Source organism: Xiphophorus couchianus, chromosome 18 (assembly GCF_001444195.1).
Source record: "Xiphophorus couchianus chromosome 18, X_couchianus-1.0, whole genome shotgun sequence".
Classification (NCBI taxonomy): domain Eukaryota; kingdom Metazoa; phylum Chordata; class Actinopteri; order Cyprinodontiformes; family Poeciliidae; genus Xiphophorus; species Xiphophorus couchianus.
In genome coordinates, this window is record NC_040245.1 from 15,437,016 (window position 1) to 15,459,733 (window position 22,718).

Sequence of the window (22,718 nt, forward strand, 5' to 3'; positions counted from 1 at the left end):
CTGCTTCAGGGTCAAAAATGTACTGTTGTACAGTTGAGCATCTGTTTTCCATTGTCAAGTGTATTAGTGCAAGTGTAAATGTTGAGTTGAGGGGTGTGCCCAGCAGCTTATGTCAATTTAAAGTGACAAAAGGCTCTAAAACAGCTAATTCTGAAAGGAGCTAAAAATTGGCTGAACTGACCAGGTGAAGTCATATCATCTGACAATAATTTTGTGCAAAATATTTAATGAAGAAGTTTTTATAACCCATAGATCTTTTCTAACCTGTTCAAGGGTGCATAGTAGGACCCTTCTAAAATTGTTCTTGTACAGCTAAACATGAATTTATCTTATTCCTGTCTGTGGATTATTTGACTAGCATAACCTTCAGATTGTAGGGCATCCACTCATTCTTCTGTCAGAACATCTAACATCTGCTAAAACACCAACTTCATGTTAATCAAGAACCATTAACTCTCCTACAGTAAGTAAATCTAACTTGGATCACCACAATGCTTCCCCTTCCTACCAGAATCAAAATTTAAAACTCACAAACCCTCCCAGCCTCCTGTTTTATTTTTAACTGATGTTTCAATTTTGGATGGTGCGACGTCAGTTATCCCAGAGGAGCATCTTTCCCCTTCTTCATCAACATTATTTTCCCCTGAGGTTTATGATCAGTGTCTCTCCATCAGCTTCTACTCAGTGCGTCTTATTGCCAAAGGTTTACCACTCAACCCCACAACAAAATGGTACAGAAAAAGCCCGATCTTGCCAATTATTTGCAGAAGCAATCTCATCTCTGAACCCTTATGAAACACCAAGAGGCAATCTAATCTCCCCACAGCAATTCCAGCTTCCCAGCAGTGACCCAGATTGTCTTCTATTAGACAATCAACTCACACACTCTTTATCACCTGGTACTGTAACACCACAGCTAACGTCTAAGGCCTTGGGAATGATTATTTCAATAGCCAAGCCTGTGCCAAACAATTGTCCTCCATTATGAAAATGCTCCAGTTCTAATGTCATTAGTATGTGGTGACCACAAATTAACACCATCATGTAAAAAGACATATTGTATCTCATCATATCTTGTCTCAAATGACACTGACAATCCTGGGGATATGAATACTTCTGCGCTATTCAGCAAAAAGTCTAATGTAGATCGACTTTTTGGGGAATAGCTTAATTTTGCAGATAACGTTTGATGCAGTCAGAATGATATATGATTTAGATGCCTATCTGCCATAACATTTCTGTCATTCCATTGCATTAATACACTTTATTTTCACATTGAATAATTATAGGGTGTAGTCTTGAAATTAAAAACAGGCCTCCAGAAAACTATTCTCCATTTATGGATGACACATTAAAATTCTTTGCAGTAAAGAAACCTCAAGAAAATAACTATTTCATGCACAGCTTAAACACAGTTAACAGTCAATGGCTTATAAATATCACAGTAATAGTTTATTTTATTCTCTTTGGCTATCAAAACAAATTTAAATCCAACTATTAAGCATGTTCTATTTTTTTCTTTTTGTTAAAACTGATTAGTTTATTTCTAATTGCACCTCACACTTAAACATGTAACAAACACAAAGGTAAATTTGTGTTTGTTACACACAACTAATGGATAAAACACATTTATTGCTGAATCACCATGGCAGCATTACATAGCACAGTGAAATCTGTGGCCTCTCACTCTAACCTTTGTTTCTATCACAATAGAATGCCCCAAATCAAACCTTAATCCTCTGACCAATTTATATTTAAAATCTTTAAAATTTAAAGGCAGACATGTTTACATGAGGTGTTGCTAGTTATGTTTAAAATCACATCATGGCACAAAACTCTCACATGCAAACACAGAGAGTTTCTTTTAGCAGTTACATTCAGTAAAAAAGTTAGCATGTTGTCTGGATGTACATTGTGAAGTCTCACTTGATTGGGCCCATGTTTTAAAATGTATAAGAACTGATAAGTGGATGGTAAAACTGTAGACAAGGGGAAATCAGTTAATATTTAGCACCTTTAATGCATTCAGATGAATGAGACCTGATTTGGCTATCCACCACTTACATTAGAAAAGAGAAGTCTGCTACAGTGACAGCTAAAAGGGTCTATTCTTTCACAACTTTCTCAAACCTTTTTTTACTTTAACTTTCCTTCCCTTGCTTCACGTCTACAAATATTTCTGTGTTCATCCATCATCTCTGTGTTCTCCTTCATCTTTTTCATCTTTTATTTCCACTACTTACTTCAGCTCTTTGACCAAGGAGACACTGAATGCCAGCTTTATCAGCTTATTAGAGCTTTAAAGTGTCAAGGACACTTATATCACACATTACCATTTTACTAGAATATTGAATGTAAAAATGTTTTCTCCATCAGTTGAAAACATTACAAACAAGGATAGTCTGTTTTTACTGTTCACCTTGACATTTTACCATGTTCTAAACCACATAAAGACAATTGTATTATGTTTATTAATACTCTTGGACAACAAGTGTTATTCTTTTTAGCTACAACACATTGGCAACTTTTATTTTAATGTTGGGTGTTTATATGTTTTGTAAAGACAGTGGGGATATAATGACCAGTTACAGTCTTTACCCGACTCCAACAGAAGAAGACTCCTGTACAGAGAAAGCAAGAATACATGGACAATTACCAAGGGAGAAATCAAGAGAAATGGCCAATAATCTGGAAATGTCTTATCGAGAGGACTTAAGACCTGCAAAGAAAAAAACAGAGAAAGATTTGCAAACTGAAGGCACAAGACAGCGGCCAGAAACACACATGGTAATATATAGTATTTTCTTATTATAAAGTTATGCTGAAAAGAATATCTCTTTGTTTTATACAAATGTTTTCTATGTTGCTATCTTTGTTTAATGAAAGCCCTATGATGGACTCTCACTCAAACTAGTTCCCCTTCCCTCCCTGCAACCCACTTGGAGATGGATGGATAGATGGATACATGCATGCATGAGTGGATTTAAATGACATAGTTTTGTGAAAAGTTAGGGGTAGTTTTATACAAGTTTAGAAACTCAACCTCATATCACTCAAAAAAAGATCAAAAGGATGAGACAGTAAGGCTACTCCTAAAGGTACATCTTTTCCAAAATATTATTCAAGAAAATGTAGATATTTACTACCCACCTCTGGAACCGGCAGGAGGAATGTTCTCTTTTTATAAGGACTAGGACCAACATCAGCTCCCATCCTGTAAAGCAGGGGTCTCAAACTCCAGTCCTCGAGGGCCGCTGTCCTGCAACTTTTAGAGGTGCCTCTGCTGCACCACACCTGAATAGAATAATTAGGTCATTAAGGCTCTGGAGAACTGATTTACACATGGATGAGGTAATTAAGCCATTTCATTCCAGTGTTTTGTACCTGTGGCACATCTAAAAACTGCAGGACATCGGCCCTCGAGGACTGGAGTTTGAGACCCCTGCTGTAAAGTGTTAGTGATTGCCACAGTTGCATATGACTTCTACCAATTGTAAGTGTCCACATCGGTGGCAAAATACAGACTGGAAGCAAAATTGTTTTAAAAATCTGTGAAATTAGCTCACCGTCAAAGCTAAGCAGTCAGTACAGACCATTTCTTTCTATACACACATTTCTAAACACATCCCACAGTGTTAAGTGTTATCACTGTTAATATGAATTTCTTGCCCAGCTTGGTGACCTCTTTGCTGCTATTGTTGTAAGCTACAGTTATCATCCTCTGGTATCAAGGGCTAATTGACGAGCAGGTCCATTATGCACTTAATGCATAAAGCATAATTTGCAAAATGCTCTATAAAAAAAACTGTGGTTCTGTTTATCAGCAGCAGTTGTTAAAGGTGAAACTATAAAAGCAACATACAACAGTGAAATGAGAATAAGCCTTGGTAATATGCACAGCACAATTCAGAATTAAGGAGGCAGTGCTTTTGTCAAATGCTTGTGTCAGTGTTTTTGTCAAGTATGAAAAACTGGTATTGACACACTGTGTCAATACCAATTGACACAGTTAACTTTTCATAATGAAAAGTTAACACTGGTATTTTTACTGGAATGTCTTTAGATTACTCTAAGGTTTTTGTGGCCTTTTGTAGAAAATCTCTTGGATGGTAAACTGAGCAGAAAGAGAAAGACATGCAACGGCCAAGGTCACTTGCTGTTGGAGTTGTTTTTAAGAATGATATTGATTTGGTTTGTTGCAGAGGTGTGACCAAGTCACTGTGTTGCAAGTCTCAAGTAAGTCTCAAGTCTTTGTCCTCAAGTCCGAGTCAAGTCTCAAGTAAAGACAGGCAAAAGTCGAGTCAAGTCTCAAGTCAGGAACCTTTAATTTCAAGTCATTTCGAGTCGTTTTTATTTTATTTTATTTTTTATAATTTGCAATTATACATAAAATTCAAATAATAGACCATTTGTTTGTTTTAAAATATGTATTTATCTCAAATGATAGAACATGTGTAGCTGAACACAAAGTATAAAAAACATTTTTAAATTGGACCACTTTATTGCCCAGTTCTGTTAAACTTGATATTCAATAAAAAAAAGACGAAAATGCTGACATTTCCACAGCACAATACAAAGAACCATCACAGCAGTTTTTTTCCTCTTTCTCTGACCTGTCAAAACAATATATTGTCAATATAATTTCCCAACGTAGATGTCTTCAAATACACCAACCATCCTTAGATGATACTAGACCCGGCTCATCATCATGATGGGACAGAGAGACTCTGTTCCCTGTGTTCAGGTCCAGAATCTGCTTTCTGTTCCGGAGCCCCGCTCACTATCCACCGGCTTCCTGAGCTAACACGGTGCACATTATTTGTGGAGGCATTTGAAGGACCGGATTTATGGTAAATAATCACCAATTTAACCCGGAGTACACATGCTAACACGAAGTTAGCTAAAGTCAACTATCTTACAGCAAAAGAAAAGTGCCACCTACCGATCTTTGTGAAGCTTCAAATGCCGGACAAAGTTGGACGTCGTGGCATCTCCATCCGATATTCTCTACTTGCATGTTTTACAAGTTGCAGTTCGTTTTTTACTCGAAAGTTCATAATCTACGTAGCCAAAAGAAATTACTCGCGGAAGCATATTCGAGCGGTTATTTCGTATTTCGTTCCCTGAGCTCTGTAGCTTTGCCGCGGTTTTTTAAACGTCCAAATCCTGTTAATTTGATTGGTTGTGCTGCAGCTACGTACACATACATACATAAGGAGAGAGGAAAACCATAGTGACGGTCTGCGCATATTGATACGCAATGAGTGAAATTAATTAATGACGCCACTTTATAAATAATGTGTTTTAAATTTTAAGACTTTGAGTAAAAAATATAAAGTCTTTTCAAGTAAACAGCTTCAAGTCGAGTCAAGTCCCAAGTCAATGGCATGAAAGTCAAAGTCAAGTCCGAGTCTTTGAGCATTTTTTCAAGTCAAGTCTCAAGTCGTGATTTTAACGACTCGAGTCTGACTCGAGTCCAAGTCATGTGACTCGAGTCCCCACCTCTGGTTTGTTGTGATTAGTTGATGTCATGGGTATAAATGCGACTTAAATATTTGTATCCTTGTAAAAAAAAAATTGTAACCTTGTGTCAGAGAAGATATAAGCTTTAGACGTTTATAATGTTTGATATATTCACTGATTAAAATAAAGGAACTTCAGTGACCCATAGCTAACTAGTTAGTTTTTATAGCTGCTACCGTGTTCTATTAGACAGTGTCAGTATCAATGTAATTAGACTACATCATTTATCTATAACTTAGAGATATACGATTCTGTGGTATTAAAAGTGAAATTCATTGATAAAAGAAAGCAGAACAGAGTGGATTAAAAAAGACCTATCTGAATGGTCTCAAATGAGTAATCTAACATTTAATGACATGAATCCTTCGTACCGTGGCAAAGGAATGAAAAGAAAAAAAGAGGAGCAGCCAACGCTTTATTAAAAAGCTTGAATAAAATGATGTTCATGATTGTAAAGATGGTGGTTATCTGGACTCTCTGGACCTAAATCAAACTGCTGCTGGAGTGATTAGATAGTATTTTCTTTTTCTAATTCTCTTTCTCTCTTTGCACAAGACTTTTTCTGGTCTCTTTTCCTGTTAATTTCTTTTACTCTCACTCCTTTTCGTGTCTCTTGATAAATCTTTTGTTCATTTTTTATAGGTTTCTTCTTCTATTTCTGTATTTTTGTTTCGTACATTTACACTGTACATGAGGCAGCTAGTCATTATTAGAAAATATTCTGCATTAAGAAACATAATTCCTTCCCGGTTGCTCACTATCACTGTTTGGTCTCTTGCCATTTAATTGTTTATCTTTTAGCCTGACTTCCTCCTTTCTTTCCTCATCCCTGCTCCTTTCTTACTCTGAGCATTGCTATTCCCACTTGCCTTTCTCCCTACATTCTCCCAGCCCATCTGCAGTGTCATGCAAGGCTAGCATGCTAATGTATCAGATCTAATCTTAACTAAACAGAGCTTGCTCACTTTACTCCTATCTCACAGGAGGACACTTGCATGGGAGGAACGGCAAACACACCACACAATTGTGAGATGTTCTTGCCAGCTCCAGGGGTTAATTAAAAATCAATTCATCAAGTGGAAACAAAGGAAACGGGGAGAGCTGGGAATAATCTTCATTAAAAGACTTTGTCTTATTAATATGTATTTACATGCTCGACATTGAAAAATACAAATTCAGTTACTTGGGTTCATAAAAGTTACAATGATGGTAGATTTTACTTTAGCCCATACTCTGCTGGGTTATGTGCTATATTTTCATGGTTTGTTTCATTATTGTTGTGTCATCCCTCCTTTTAATAAGCTCCAATATATATTTACTCTTTTTTTTATCTTGTCTTGCTCTCCTTCTGTGTGCCATCTCTCTTTCTCATTCTAACACGAAATGTTTGAATCTATTTCTGTCCCTCATTCTCCTCTGTCTTCCCATCTGTTTTCATATCCCCTTAGGTGATGCAAAGCCAGACTGCTGGGTTTGGATCAGAGCAGTTCTGTGATCTGGATGGGTTTTTGCCTTTAGGTTTGGACACGGATACCGGTCACCCAGACTCATCAGAGCAGACACACTGTGACAGACTTCCCACATGCCAATTTTCAGTGCGTGCCTCAGACCCAACAGGTTGGTTAAAAAGGGGAAAGTGTTTTGATATGCATAAGGGGTGTTTTTGAATATTAATGCATCACTTTCAGAGGGTTTCATCAATCTGGATCATGTTTTTTTCTGTGAGTTGCATCAGGAAGTGTCACTGCTGTTTTTGTACTTCAAGAGATTAGATTGTAAAGATTACCTCTGTGTCCAACTTTTGCTTGAAGATACTTTCCAATTTGCAAGCATTATTCATATCACAAAGGCCTCATAATGGGGTTTTCAACAAATATGTAAAATTTGTGGAGCTTACAAGAGAGATGAAAATGAGTTTTAGACCCAAAGGAGTTCTGGCTGCTTGGCGAAACAAGAGAGATGGGTGGGGGAGCAACAGACAATTTACTTCTTGCTGGTCCAAAGGGAGGTTTTCTCAGATGTGCTTTTTATTATGTATGTGAACGTGTGTATGCCAATGCTTCTGAGTCAGTGTGCTTCTTTTTACCTGTGTTTAGTTCTTCAGTTCTTGGTGAAACAGGCACTCACAGACCTAGGCATACTGTAGGTCCTGTGGTTTAACAAACACTTCTGTCCCCCCATTGACACTGAATATCTGCATTCTATAAAAATAACTCCTAGATACGACACATCTTTTCACTCTTATTTCTCTTTTAGTTGCGAAGTAGATAATAAAAATGCTGTTCTTAATTTAGATAAAAAAAACAATCTATAAATCATTTTTTTCTAGGTACAGTTTATCTAATCATTGTCTTGTTTTTTTCTTTTCTTTTTAGTTTTTTAAATCCATAGCAAAAACGCTTGTGCTAACAAAATTGCTAATATACAACTGTTACCTCTTGGTCAAATGGTCAAATAGCCGTTAAGACAAACAAACAAAAAAAAAACTAACATCTCTCTTTGCATTCTTATTTCTTATATTTAGGTGAAATTCTGTTGCATTTGTGAGCCATGGACAAAATCTGTTTTGCAAGATTGTCTTGACCTCTGACCAATACCTTTATGCATTTTAGTTCAAGTGAACATTTGTACCATGCTTAATAAATATCCTGCGGATATTTATTGAATTTTGCATTCGTGGCATTGCACTATGTAAACAAACAAATTGACGAACAACCTGAGAAGAGTGTGTTTAGACATTTAAAGCTGTAGGGGTACTGTAGTCTTGTTTTTGGAAATGGATATACTGTGACCTTCACCCCTTATTCTCAGATTGCAACAGATACTTGTGACTGCAAATATCATATCATAATATCACACATTCAAAATAAGGTCTCGAGACCAGGGCTGCTATAGAGCACTGCAACACTAGGAGTTCGTTCTGTGGGTTGCCAACTCAAACCCCTACTCCGTCTGTCTCAGTCGTTGTGTCCTCGGGCAAGACACTAAACATGCCTTTCCTTCTGGCGGTGTATGACAGTCTCACTTCTGTCATACTGTGAATGTAAGTGTGAGTTGCTGAATATAGTGAGTTTGGAGTCCTCTAGATAACACTACAAGTCATTTACCATTGGTCAGTTATATTAGCTTATGGTCAATGGTCAAACTAATATAACTGACCAATATACAAGTCTCACTTTGGGAATTTGATTTTGTCATATATTGGGATGGGCCTATGTTTATTTATTCCTCAATGTAATTTTATTTAATCTAACCTCATAGTTTATTTTTTCTCTTCTGGTGGCTCTTTTTAGAGTCTAATTTGGTTTTATCTACATTGCAGGTGATTTTGCAGCTGGATCATTGTTTGTATGTTTGGTAAACCTTCCTTTGCCTCATTAAGAGCAGATTTCTTGTATTAGTGATATATTTTTTGGAAAATGGTGGCAACGGTGGTAAGAGTTCATCCCCCAGTCGGTTGGTTGCTGCTCCATTTTCCTCTATCGTTGTTTCTTTGGGCCTTTCCTTTCGGTGGAGGGCCTGGTGGAGCCGGTCCATGGCAGCCTCACCTCTGTCAGTGTGCCCCAGGACAGTTATGACTACCATCTGGTAGCTTGCCACCATCGGTACATGAATGGGTAAATGACTGAAAGTAGTGTGAAATACTTTGGGGTCCTCTGGACTTCATAAAGTTCTATACAATTTCAGGTCATTTACCATGTATGTACCACTTAGTTATATTCAGAAACTCACTCGCTCCTTAAAAATTATTCTTACTCGATTTGTGCATAGCATGATACCTGAACGTATTACATGAGGACTGAATCGTACATAATAATTTAACCAGCCAAATGGTTCATATTAGATGTTTCTTCTTTTGTATGAATCTGTCAATTTTAAAAATATATTTAAATATGTTTATATTATTTAAATTCTGAGACTGAAAGAGATGTTTGTTTGTTTGTTTGTCTTTTTTTAAGAAGACTTTCTATAGGGGAATTGCTACCCTTGCTGCACAGTGCAGCCAACTACTGATCAAATCTTATACTGTCTCTGCTACCATTGTTACAGCTCCAAAGATAATGGAACAGAAAAGTAACAGGAGAGCAATATCACCCTGACAACACTTTACGAGTCTTTATAGCCCTCCATCTGTTTTCTTTATTTCTTTTTATTTACTGAGATTTAACACATCTCATGTCTCCACCTCTACCTTTTCTACATTCCTTCTTCCTTAGGGCTCTGGGCTGTCATTGGTTTGGACACAACGTTGTCAGTATGCAGTTTCTTGTTGCATTTAGATCTAGTAAAACAAGAACTAGAGGGAGACAGAAACATAGCACAGAAAAAAATAAAGGTCTCAGAAAAAGCTTTAGAAAATAATTAGATGTAAGTAAAAATATCTATAAGACCATATACACTTTCTGCACATTAAAATATGCTAAATACTAAGACATGAGATGACAAAATTGCCAGCAAGATATGTACAGGTACAGGAAAAACTGCTAGATGTACAAAAAAAAAACCCTTAGCTGACCAGAAATGACTGTCTTCTTATATTTTGCTGATTTAGACTAGTTAGAAGCTTCTCGGTGCAGTCAATAACATTAATTAATTGGCTGACCACTAGAGAGAATGAAGGAAAAAGCAGTAATTGCTTTGCAGCTATCGTGATTGGCTGAAAAGTCTTGTTGAGCATTACTGCCTTGGTCCTAATACTGCTGAATGCTGAAATATAATAAACAAATAACTAAATTCACCTGAATGTTTCTATGTAATTATTGACAATATCCTGATCTACAATAATAAAACTGGAAGCTATTGGTGCATAGATACTGTGCAGGATTTGATAATTGACCTTTGTTACTCCTGTTTGTTGTTTTAGTTGGTCGATGCTCTGTCAGCCTGAATGAATGCCTAATATTGCAGAAATCATAGGGGAGCTTTGCTTCTTTTAGTGGTTCAACCATTTTACCCTAAAGCCTTGTTTTATTGATTTGTTGTCAACCCCAGAAAGTAACTATACTGCAATTATCATGTTGACTGATAAAGGAAACCTTAAATATTATGATCTGAAAACATAACCTTTTGGTTAAAATGATTTGTTTTAACTTTGGGATAATTAGTATCCCCAAAGCGTTGCGAGACTCATTTCTGGGATTTTATTTATGTTTTTTTTATGTCATTTATGTAAAGGCTAAGTAAAGGCATTGCTACTTGCAATAATATTCTAAAACAATACATACTGTAAATTTGTCAGATATTTGTCATTTAATTATATTTAATCTTGTAAAAGCTATAGGTATAGATGAAGATGTTTATGCTTGTTAAAGATAAAGGTATAAGCAATAACCAAATGACTTAAAAGTTTCAAAAAACCTGTTACAGTTGTAAGTGCTTAATGGTAAGTTTGATTATATTAATCATCAAAAAGGTGAATGTATGTTACACGACAAGAACTAAGAGATCTAAATGTTATGTCATTCAAAGCTGCATATTTCAGTCTGAATAATTAACATCGAGTCTTTCGAGGTATTTGTTAGCAGATCTGTCATTTATGTCAGATTAATATATGTCTTGGTCGGATTTGTCTTTGCCTCTTTCTTACTTTTTCTATTCATTTTTGTAACTTCAGTGCATCGTTCACACAGCAGCCTTGGCTGTCACTCTGAGGAATACCTGCTTTGCGGAGTGATGAAGGACAGATATGAAGAGCCAACGGGAATTCAAATTCATTCAACCCAGAGAGAAGAAATGTCAGCAAATGAACTCAGAACATCTGGTAAACATCTGCACACGTTCTTCTAACACTCTTCTGTGTATTTTTATGTGTATCCTTGAACAGTTTAAGGAAGCTGGTTGCCACCTGTTACTGCTCTGTATTCCTTTACACTGAATTCAATTTTGTACACAATTAATCCACCAGATTCCTCTTATAGCCAAACGTTCATGACAGTGGCCATGGAAATTTTTTAAACAGATTATACCTTATCGCTGTTAGACACAAAATGGCGCACCAGCCATGGTTATGCTGCAAGTACTGTTTGAAAATATATGCATGTCTGGACATTAGTCCAACAAAGTATTTTATCACGTGCGAGTCAGATCTGTCCTTATTAAACACTGATATATTCTACCCACCTATATGAACCTACAGTGGTTCATAACTGTTGAGACCAACAGTTTGGACACATAGTTGTGTCCAAACCTTTGGTCTGTACTGTATATGAGTGTGTCCAAAAGTTTGGACACACTTTCTAATTGAATTCAATGAGAAGGTGTGTCCAAACTTTTGGTCTGTACTGTAGGTCACTCTAAAAAGTGACTGAATTTGCAATCTCTTTTTTTTCCAAAGTGCTTTGAGATTATATTTGTTGCAAATCAGAGCTACGTAGAAATACTGAATGTAACAGAAAAATTGACAAAATTTTTGCTGAATACAAAAACTGCAATCGTTAAGCTCCATAATGGGCTCAACACATGGGAGGTGACGTTGCTCTCTTCTCCCGTCATTTTCTGTGGCACTTGTGCGATAAGGTGAAAAGTGCTTGCCTTCCTCCAGCTAAGTGACCCGGGAAATTGGTGCATGTAAAAATTTTGAGCTCATGTATGTAGATGTGCACATGGACCATATATGCAAGCTAACAACGCGACACAAGTAAGTTGAAAAATGTTCTATTTTTGTTGCTGTCACGTCCCGTGTTGGATTCACCTGTGGGAGGTTTCGCTGCCATATGTCGCTCCTTATATGTTGAGCCCACACATGTGCAGATATTTAAAGATTTGGGGTTTTTTTAAGTACCTTCTGATGTAGCTTCCACATTCAGTTATCTTGAGACCGCAATTATCATCAATTATACTGAATTTGATTAACTTAAAATAAATTTAAACTTTCTCATCAGTTTCCCTGACACTGCTCATTTGCATTCTTAAGTTGACATCATAGTTTGTAGAGAGGCAAACACAAATTAAAAAGTGATAGTTTTATGAAGAAATCAGGTAGCAAAAATTCAACATTGTTGTTTAAATGCAATCAGCAACAATCTGAGAAAATGTAAGGCAAAAGGGACTAAAACTGAATTTTTCCAGAATTGATCAGGTATGAAACTTCCAAGAGACTCACAGCAACACTGAAATTTCTGACAAGTTTCTGATGTGTTCTATGGGACATCAATTGGTATTTTTCATATAACCTGATTAAGAGATAAACTTGAAGGACAGATGCCTGCTCTCCCTGCTGTCAGAATCCAACCAAAGAAGACTAAAACCTGAAATAAAGTCAAAACGTGTTTGAACAAACAATGCACACTTGTTCATACTGTGTTATTGCACCTTTTTATTTCTATCTTTACTCCATTATCACATTTCAGCTAAATTGTGCAGGATAATTATACGTTTTTAAATTGTCATTCTCTAATTTTTCTATTTCAAAACACTGACATTTTAACAGGGAAGTTTCTTTGACTGATTCAGAGTTTACAGGTTTGTTGTTAAATACTTTATATTATATTCTAACATTTGGAAATTAACCTCATAAATTTCAAAGATGTATTTTAAAATCTCTGTAATCTTTCTACCTGCAAAATAGGTTGAGTGATGATAAAATTGCAAATTTCCTACACAAGGTAACCATATTTGTCTTCTAGAAGAATCATTTCAAGTCAGCAAGGCTTCCCTTAGAAAGCATCCATTCTGTGCTTCTAATTTAGGCTTAATAGAGAAGTGAATTCAGCTGCTATACTCATTAACACTTCACTGAGCTAATGATAAAATCATTGCAATAAAGCTAGTAGGTTATTGAAAGAGCTAACATATTGTGTGAAAGAGGTTTTTGTGATTTAGTTCATTAAAATTTTCAATTTTAACTTTGCAATTAACTGCATTCTCTTTGATCACTGATTATAGTTACTATTAAAACAGAGAGGGCAAAACTTCTAATAAAAACAGGATTTCTTTCAGTTTCAATTATATTCTACACAATGGTCATCAAGATTTAATCCCCATACACCAGTGCAGATTTACTGGCCAAAAACACTTTAGCAGCAAAATTTATTAAATTGTTTCTCTTCACACTTATGTTTTCAGTCTTTTGTCAATAAACTTAATATGTATAAAATCTTTAAAGTTTCACCCAAGCTAGATATGTCAGAATACTTTGCCATTATGTTGTATCTCTCAAACACTCAATTTATTTGATGAAATTGTCAATTTAACAGAAGCCCTTAACATGTTTTTCAAGTTCCTTCATTTGCGCTAACAAAACTAGCCATGAATGACTATTTTAAACATTTTTTGAAACTATTTTCGAATGGGGAACTCGTAGATGTTTTCATTTTTTGGTTTACAATTTTTTGAGTCTCTTTTTATGTGTGTAGTTGACACTGATGTTATACCAACATGTAGGTTTATGACAAGAAACAATATATCAATAGAATATGACTCAAAGATATAGATATGTACAACTATACTGTTAGGAGGGTATAAATATTGCATTGACTTTCTTTGCCATGGAAGTTTTCAGTACAAAATAAACTTGGTTCAGACTTGCACTACCTTGCAATATCCATGGAAAGTCTGTCACATTGCAAATATGACTTGTTAAAAAGGTCAGATTTGTAGATTGCATGACTTTTAGATCTTTATGTTCACTAATGTTATCCAACAAACTTCTAAGGTTAGAGGTTAAATTACATACAGCTTGACATTTTTGTACTAATTAGGTGATTTCTGAATGCAAGTGGTTCCACTGGATTTTATTTCATGAGTGGTTAAATAAGTGCTGAAGGAAAACGCAATGCCGCTTCTCTTTCCACTTACAAATTATCCACTATTTTGAGGTTGTTTATCTAACCGAATACAAATAAAATTCATTCTAGTTTGTGGTCATATCATAACAAAAACGTTGAGAAATGTGGGAAAGTTTAATGGGCGTGACACTCTATCAGCAGCAGGAAACTGAACATTTATTCTAAATTGAAATGAATTTAGTCCAGAAGTATCTATGTTCAGATGCGTTTTCAGCTCTTCATTTTGTGCGTCTTTCCTCCCGTGCCATTTACTCTGACAGTGCAGGCGGCAGTGATGCTTTAAGTGGAGGTTCTAAGCCAGCCTGAAGACAGGAACAACAGCAGAGAGGGAGGAGAGAAGGTGGGGTGAGGAGACAATAGAAGATTGAAAGAGTGAAATCTTTAACACAAGAGCTGAAACTGGTTAGACAGCAAGCGGCATGAGGAATCAGTGTGCTACAGACATACACATGCTCAGCCACACCATCATAGCTTCTCAGTGGGGGCCTCAATGTAATTTACAGTGAGCAGGTGGGGATGGATGTTCAATCTGATTCAATTTGATGTGGCTCGCAGTGGAGTGGGATGAGACACCACTCATTCCACTAACTGTTGTGATCATGTTTGTATCTCTCACTCTTTCTTTGTAGCCAGAGCTACATTCCTTTTACCTTTGCCTTTCTTCCACTACGCCTCCCCTTATCTCTGTCTAACACTCACTCCTTCTGTAGGTATTTTCAAAGAATTCCTTTTGCCACATTCTTACGTTTGTCATTGCATCCGTCAATCAACAGAACATCTACCAAAACAAGAGCTGAAACTCTTGAGTGATCAGAAAAACACTATTTACAAATCATATCAAATCTCCTCTTAAAGGAAAGCTCCCTCAACAGCAGTATAGTATAAGTTGTTATTAAGGCATTTTTGGAACATATGCACTTGAATTTCCATCCAATCATTTAGAAAACAAATCTGTCTTTATCTTTTCCCATTGCATGATTTCAAGCCCCTGCAGTTTTGCTTCTTTGAACTTTCTATGCATGAGTACATACTATTACTCATCTTTGTAGATCATTAAATATAGTATCTGTTGTTTATTCCTTCATTGATATGGACCACAAAAACTCCCATGCCTACTTGCTCAAGAAAAAAAGGTTAAGACTACATTTTAACTCTTTGAAGAACCTTGACTTAATCCCACAGGAAAATTAAATATTAGTTGAGGTTCTTCAAATAGTTGTTGTAGATGCTGATGGCTTTGGGCTGAAAGATCTCCTGCAGCATTTTGTATTACAGCAGTTCTGAAGAAGCCTCTGACTAAAAACTCTGTTGTTTCAGTGCAGTCTCATAAAGAGAATGCTCAGGATTGTTCATAATTTTCTGGATTTTCTGAAGAATTCTTCATTGCATTGTCATCTCCAAAAGTTCCAGAGTCATTCCCATAACAGAACCTGCCTTCTTCACCAGATTGTTTAGCCTTTTTAAGTCCCTGGCTTTGCTTCTACCCCAGCAAATAATGGCAGAAAATATTACACTCTCCACAACAGACTTATAGAGATACAGTATGTAGCATGTTGCGGTTTACACTCCTTCCTTGTAAACTGTTTCACTGTTGTATTTCTTGTTCAGCCTACTGTCCAGATGAACACCAAGGTTTTTTTATTCTCCTCAACCACTTCCACTACACTTTCTCTCCTCCATAAAAAGCCTTGCTGTATTTTAGATTATTTATGTTATCTGAATCTTCAGTAATGGGGAAGAGATCTCCAGTAAACAACATGGTGTCAAAAGCAAACAATAGTCTGGCACAAGAGAGTTTTGGATTTTAGTATATGGGAAAAGTTGCTGTCCGGTGCTACTGTCAAAGACGTGTTGTGTGGGGGAGGGAACTAACATAAGAGCAGAGGGTGTATCACCATAATATGGGATATTTACAGGAAAATTCTAATACAGCAGCATGGCAGGAAAGTGGGTAAAAAAACAAAACAAAACAAAAACGGTAGTTTCCCGGCCAAAACGGGAGACTTGACAGGTCTGCTCCTGTGAAAGAGGTTTGACTGATAGACTGGCCCACCAGGTCATGTCTGCACAGTTGCAGTTAACAATAGTCACCCCACTGTTGCCAACTCAGCAACATTTTTGCTATATTTAGCGACATTTCAGGCAAAAATAATTGGTATAAACCAAAATCTGAACCGGCAGGTCAGACTTTTTTAAAGGTCATCGGCCAACAGGCAGAAAAATGCAGTCAATGCACCCCTAGCTACCACCTGTGTCTTCTGGAGTTTTTGATAAAGTAAATTAGGCTCAGTTGCGTTAAATGCATTGGAGAAATCAAACAATGTGAACCTCTCAGTGCTGCCTTGTTTGTCAAGAGATGTTTTTCTTGAATGATAAACCAGAGCTCTCAATCCAAGAGAATTTGAGTTAGTAGGGAAACATTGGTCACTATTCTGGGGAAAATAGTAAAAAAGATTTTACTGTACATGTACTTTCCTTTTTCAAAGATTCAAAATCATTAACCAGAAAGCTATAAATATTTTTAATGTTTCAATTGTCAGCATGTTGACTAGAAAGACTAACAAATACTCTGTGTCATAAGCAAAACACTACAATGCCTTTTACAAACACAATGACTGGTTCAGCCAGGAAAAAGCAAGCTGAAAAGTGAAGGAATGTAACAGATAAAATCTGATTTCATACAGTTTAGAAGGTGAGTGTTGTTCTTGCAGCATGTGTGCAGCAGTCACCAACCTGTGTGGGTTTTTTTGTGAGGCAGTGAATGACTAAAATCAGTGTAGTAAATGGGGTAATCAGATTTCTTTCAATTTAGTTTTAATTGAGAAGCCCGCAGCCACCTGATGCCAGTGATTAAGACTGATCCGGTGCATTAACTTATTATGGTGAACAAGCAGTTTCCTTGAAAATATTAAGTAGCTGTCCTTTATTAGGAGATAATAAATGCTCTGCAGCCAGTCAGAGCTCAGTATTAACAAAGACTTTGCTTCCTTTTCTGAGTAAAATAGGCTTTGAACTAACTAACCATGTACATTTTATAGCCATATAATTTTATTTTTGTGTGTACTGTATGTGTGTGTTATTGTTAGCTGTTTATTTTTTCCAGTTGACATATTTGAGTGTGAAATTTGTGCTAATCATGTGGACCAAAACTCTCAAGCAGAAAATATGCATTTCGATGAAGATTCAAAGTTAAATTAAATGAAGTAACAAATATTGCGAGGTGATACAGGTTTTCATTTCTGCCTTCAAATACTTAAAAATGTCCAGATTCTCTTCATATTTCAGCTAGATTTTGTCTTTGAGATTGTGAAATTATGCATGTAAGTTGATAATGGGTGACTAATTAGTAAACTATTGTGTTAGTTATCTCATGACACTATACAGGAAAAGAAGTAGGTGCAGTTCAATCAAAATAGAAAACTCCATCCATCCATCCATCTTCTTCCGCTTATCCGAGGTCGGGTCGCGGGGGTAGCAGCTTCAGAAGGGAGGCCCAGACTTCCCTCTCCCCGGCCACTTCTTCTAGCTCTTCCAGGGGAATCCCGAGGCGTTCCCAGGCCAGCCGAGAGACATAGTCTCTCCAGCGTGTCCTGGGTCTTCCTCGGGGCCTCCTCCCGGTGGGACGTGCCCGGAACACCTCACCAGGGAGGCGTCCAGGAGGCATCCTGACCAGATGCCCAAGCCACCTCAACTGGCTCCTCTCGATGTGAAGGAGCAGCGGCTCTACTCTGAGTCCCTCCCGGATGGCTGAGCTTCTCACCCTATCTCTAAGGGAGAGCCCAGCCACCCTACGGAGAAAACCCATTTCGGCCGCTTGTATCCGCGATCTCGTTCTTTCGGTCATGACCCAAAGCTCATGACCATAGATGAGGGTGGGAACGTAGATCGACCGGTAAATTGAGAGCTTCGCTTTTTGGCTCAGCTCTCTCTTCACCACGACGGACCGGTACAGCGCCCGCTTGACAGCAGACGCTGCGCCAATCCGCCTGTCGATCTCCCGCTCCCTTCTTCCCCCATTCGTGAACAAGATCCCGAGATACTTAAACTCCTCCACTTGGGGCAGGACACCCCCCCTGACCCGGAGAAGGCACTCTACCCTTTTCCGGCTCAAGACCATGGCCTCGGATTTGGAGGCACTGATCCCCATCCCGGCCGCTTCACACTCGGCTGCGAACCGCTCCAGCGAGAGCTGCAGATCACGATCTGATGAAGCCAAAAGGACCACATCGTCTGCGAAAAGCAGAGATGAGATCCTAAGACCACCAAATCGGATCCCCTCAACACCTTGGCTGCGCCTAGAAATTCTGTCCATGAAAGTGATGAACAGAATCGGTGACAAAGGGCAGCCCTGGCGGAGTCCAACTCTCACCGGAAACGAGCCCGACTTACTGCCGGCAATGCGGACCAGACTCTGACACCGGTCATACAGGGACCTGACAGCCCGTATCAAAGGGCCCGGTACCCCATACTCCCGGAGAACCCCCCACAGGGCTCCCCGAGGGACACGGTCGAACGCCTTCTCCAAGTCCACAAAACACATGTAGACTGGTTGGGCGAACTCCCATGCACCCTCCAGGACCCTGCTGAGGGTGTAGAGCTGGTCCAGTGTTCCACGACCAGGACGAAAACCACACTGCTCTTCCTGAATCCGAGGTTCGACTATCCGACGGACCCTCCTCTCCAGGACCCCTGAATAGACCTTGCCAGGGAGGCTTAAGAGTGTGACCCCTCTATAATTGGAGCACACCCTCCGGTCCCCCTTAATTATTAGAAAACTAATAATTTTAATTGAAACATCCATATTTCTATCTCAAACTTAAAGATGCATTGGTTTTTCTGGACATTTTATGAATTTATTTTTAAATAAAGTTTTCATCATTATATCAAACTCATCATGCTTTCTTCTTTCCCCTCACCTCCTCTTCCCACCTGTTTGTCTTTAAAATTTGCTCTGGCAGGTTCTCAACTTTCTCAAGTGATCATGGAGATCTGTGGTGTGGACCAGACTGGCTGTGAGGACCCTGATTTGGACACAGACATGACCGCACGAATGCTGCACATTATGGAGCAGGAACTACAACTTGTGGCAAACACACAGTGCATACGTAAATGAATCTACAAATATATAAAGAAATAAACAATTTATGACCAGCATGTTACCTTATTACAAAATTGACTTGTAAAAATTCAGTAATCTTCTTTAATATCTGTTTTTTAAAAAGCTTTCCAAGTTTTCAGTTTGGAGTCAGAAGACAGTGGAGGGGAAAACGAAGATGAGAGTCAACATTTGAAATGGTGCATAACATTCAGCTGGTTACTTTTACTGCATAAGCAGGATATGCATCCCTGTGTCCTTGTTTTTACAATCATTATGTGTATCAGCATGTAACAGTGCAGAGAGATTTGTCATCACAACATTATGCTTCCTTAAACTCAACCATTCTGATTCCTGAAAGAACCAAGCCACATTGACTGAAAATTTTCTGACATTGATTACTAGTGAATATTAGTCTGTTATGTTTAAACACTGATGGAAATCTGATCAAAGCCTCAAAATCAGAGTTTTGCGACCCAGAAGCATTCCTATTTTTCTGGAATGCTGTACATCTACAGCCAAATTCAACCACAGTTCTAAAATTCTTGTCACAATCTTAGTCATAAACTGTAGCAATTAATGAAAAAATTGTTTCATCCTAAAGAGTTAATGAATATTTAAGAAGGTATGTGTGTTTCAATCTAAAAAGAAAAGTTTTTGCCTCTGCCCTGACAGAGGCAAAAACATGTATGTGTATTTTTGCTTTTCCAACCTTAAATCTTTCTACTTTTCCTGGTTCTCCCTCCTTGTGGTGCTTGTCAGTCTCTCTCTGTCTGATATATGAAATGTGTAATGGATCATTAGCCAGCACAACGACTTTAGCTCTGACATCCTGTTAGGTACTAAGTCCTAATGTGCTGTTCAATGTTTATATGTGTGAAAAAAAGAGTGCGAGGGCGTATGTGTGTCAGCATGTTTCCTTGTATTTTTAAAATAATTTTAAGAGTCTATGTCTAAATAATTTTAAGAGTCTAGATCTACTTCAGTATATAGAGGGTATTTTCTGCTCTAGAGGCCTGGTACTGAAAGGACTCTTAAGTTTATTCCACCCATAGATTTGAATTGAACCGAGTAATTCATAAAAACAAGTTTTATGAAATCAGTGATGTTGCTTGATCAGCAGTGTATCTTCTCCAGTATGTTTTCAGGCTTTTTGGCAACTGGTTGAGGATGTTTCCACCACTTTCATTACAGTGTTTGTTTTTTTATCAAACATTTTCCACATCCTCTCAGTATGCCACTGCAGTCACACTGCTTTGTTTTCTGGCAGAAAAATCCTAAATGCCAGAAACTCTTGTATGTACCATTTTGCAGCCAATGAAACACACAAAAACATGTCTCCTAATTGCAGGTTTACATGCTGCATGTGTGCCTTCAGTGGTAAATGATCTATCCTGTTATCAGGGACAAAGATTAGCAGAAAAACAGTGCTGTAGTTGCTAAGATGTAGACAGCCAAATTCATTTCTGCCTAGCAAAACTCTGTTTAGGGCATCCTCACTTGTTCAGGTGGCTACTTTGTCAACTGTTAGTCATGCTTTCTCTCCTACCTTAAAAAAATTGCTGTATTTTAGATCATTTAATGATATCCCAATCTTCAGTAATGGAGAAGAGATCTCCACTGAACAACATGGAGTCAAAAACAAACAGTATTCTGGTTCAGGAGAGGTTGCTGTAACCATTGAATTTGTACAAGCAAAGTGGATTTTATGTTGTAATACACAGCTCAGATTGACCCACTAAAAAAAATCTAATCTTTGAAAAGCTCAGGATAGAAATCTGTTAACACAACAAAAGTTTTATTATATGAAAATCAACATACTTTTATAAATTCTTGAGACATGTAGCACTCTGTTGTAATAGGCCTTTGAGTCACCTAAAATATTTAGCGTATTTAAGGGCATTGCTGCAAGTGGTTTACTTAATAACATACTAATTTACAGTACAACTCTTACGCACCACCACTGTTATCTGACATCTACAGAGGAGCTCATTAAGTAACAGTATTATCAGAATGTGTGGGTGAAGTGACATTAATATGCCTGCTGTTTTGTAGTACTTCCAGTTATACTTGGCTGCATAAACACAGTCAAAGATGCTTTCCCAAATCTTTAGCATGTACGGAGACCAAAGATTAATTCTTGCCCCTGTTCTGTTTCAGTTACACTCAGTGCTTTCTTACTCACAAAATGTATTTTTTCTCCCATTTCCTATTTAAACATTTTCAAACTTTTTGTGAAACCAAATGCTTGTGATCATTTAATAGTTTTCCAATTGCAAATTTGTCTGATGACAAAGGGGTCTGCTGGTTTCAAATGTGACCTAATACTCTCTTCTGGCACCACTAACAACACATAAACTATACCTCCAGCTGGTACACCCTATGGACATTTATCATCAAAGGTCTCTTCAAGGGACAATATTATATAAAATCTACTTTTTGACCTCTACATCATATTATAATGTTATCCCCTCATCAAAAACATACATAAAGTGTTGCCTTGATTCTTTAATGCATGTTTGAGAAATCCTTGAATCTGCCATGGCAACCATTCAGTTGTGCAAAACTGAAGGTAACAGTTATGTGATTGTTCCATAAAATGTCACTATATGCCTGGAAAATACATATTACTGCCCCTTCAAGATTAATTACTGGAATATTTAGAAAATTTGCGGCACATGTATTTATTGATTATAGGCCACAATTTGAGTATTATGTGTGTATAACATTCAACCTTTAATTTGTGGGTTTGGTCTTGTAGGGATGGCCCCAGCAGTGAGCAACACGAAGAGGAGAATACTACAGAGAGAGACCGACGAAGTGTCTTCTTACTGCCATGAGTCATGTACTGACAGAGACAAGCAAATGAAATTTACAATTGGTTTAAATTGTGTTTATGTGGTGTGCAGATGCGTTTTACCCACATTTATATAAATGTAGCAGTTATAATAAATGCTGTTTTGATTTGCCTTCTTTTATCTGTGACTCTGGTTACTGTGCACCATGTTTAAATTAGTCATATGGGAGGACTGTGCCTTGCTGTGAGATGCATGCCTGTGGAAGGATTAACTGAAGAAATAAAACAATTTGACATGCAGGGGACAGCAATGGGACAGGAGGTGACGGGAAGACAAATGGTGTCTTTTCCTTTATTCTCAGCAAGACCCTGCCTGGAACCCTTTGCGTGTGTGTTTGTCAGAATGTGTGTGTGTGTCTTTGAGACATGAGTTAAAGGACAGACATTGAGGGACAGTTGCTGTTGGTGCCAGTTTTCTTTTTTTTTCTACAGGGGTTAGGGAGAACATTTTTTTCCT

The 22,718-nt window shown here is 37.6% G+C and overlaps 1 protein-coding gene across 2 annotated transcripts in view; it reads left to right on the plus strand.

Moving 5' to 3' along the window:
* Positions 1-22,377, plus strand: part of zbbx (zinc finger, B-box domain containing) — a 52,099-nt gene extending 29,722 nt beyond the window's left edge. For both annotated transcript variants that reach the window (XM_028044632.1, XM_028044631.1), the window contains exons 14-19: positions 2,612-2,787; positions 6,972-7,140; positions 11,138-11,284; positions 19,268-19,414; positions 19,532-19,604; positions 22,166-22,377. In XM_028044632.1, coding sequence (XP_027900433.1) covers positions 2,612-2,787; positions 6,972-7,140; positions 11,138-11,284; positions 19,268-19,414; positions 19,532-19,604; positions 22,166-22,244 — 791 coding nt within the window. In that variant the 3' untranslated portion in view covers positions 22,245-22,377. The remainder of the gene's footprint in view (positions 1-2,611; positions 2,788-6,971; positions 7,141-11,137; positions 11,285-19,267; positions 19,415-19,531; positions 19,605-22,165) is intronic.
* Positions 22,378-22,718: the final 341 nt, after the last annotated feature.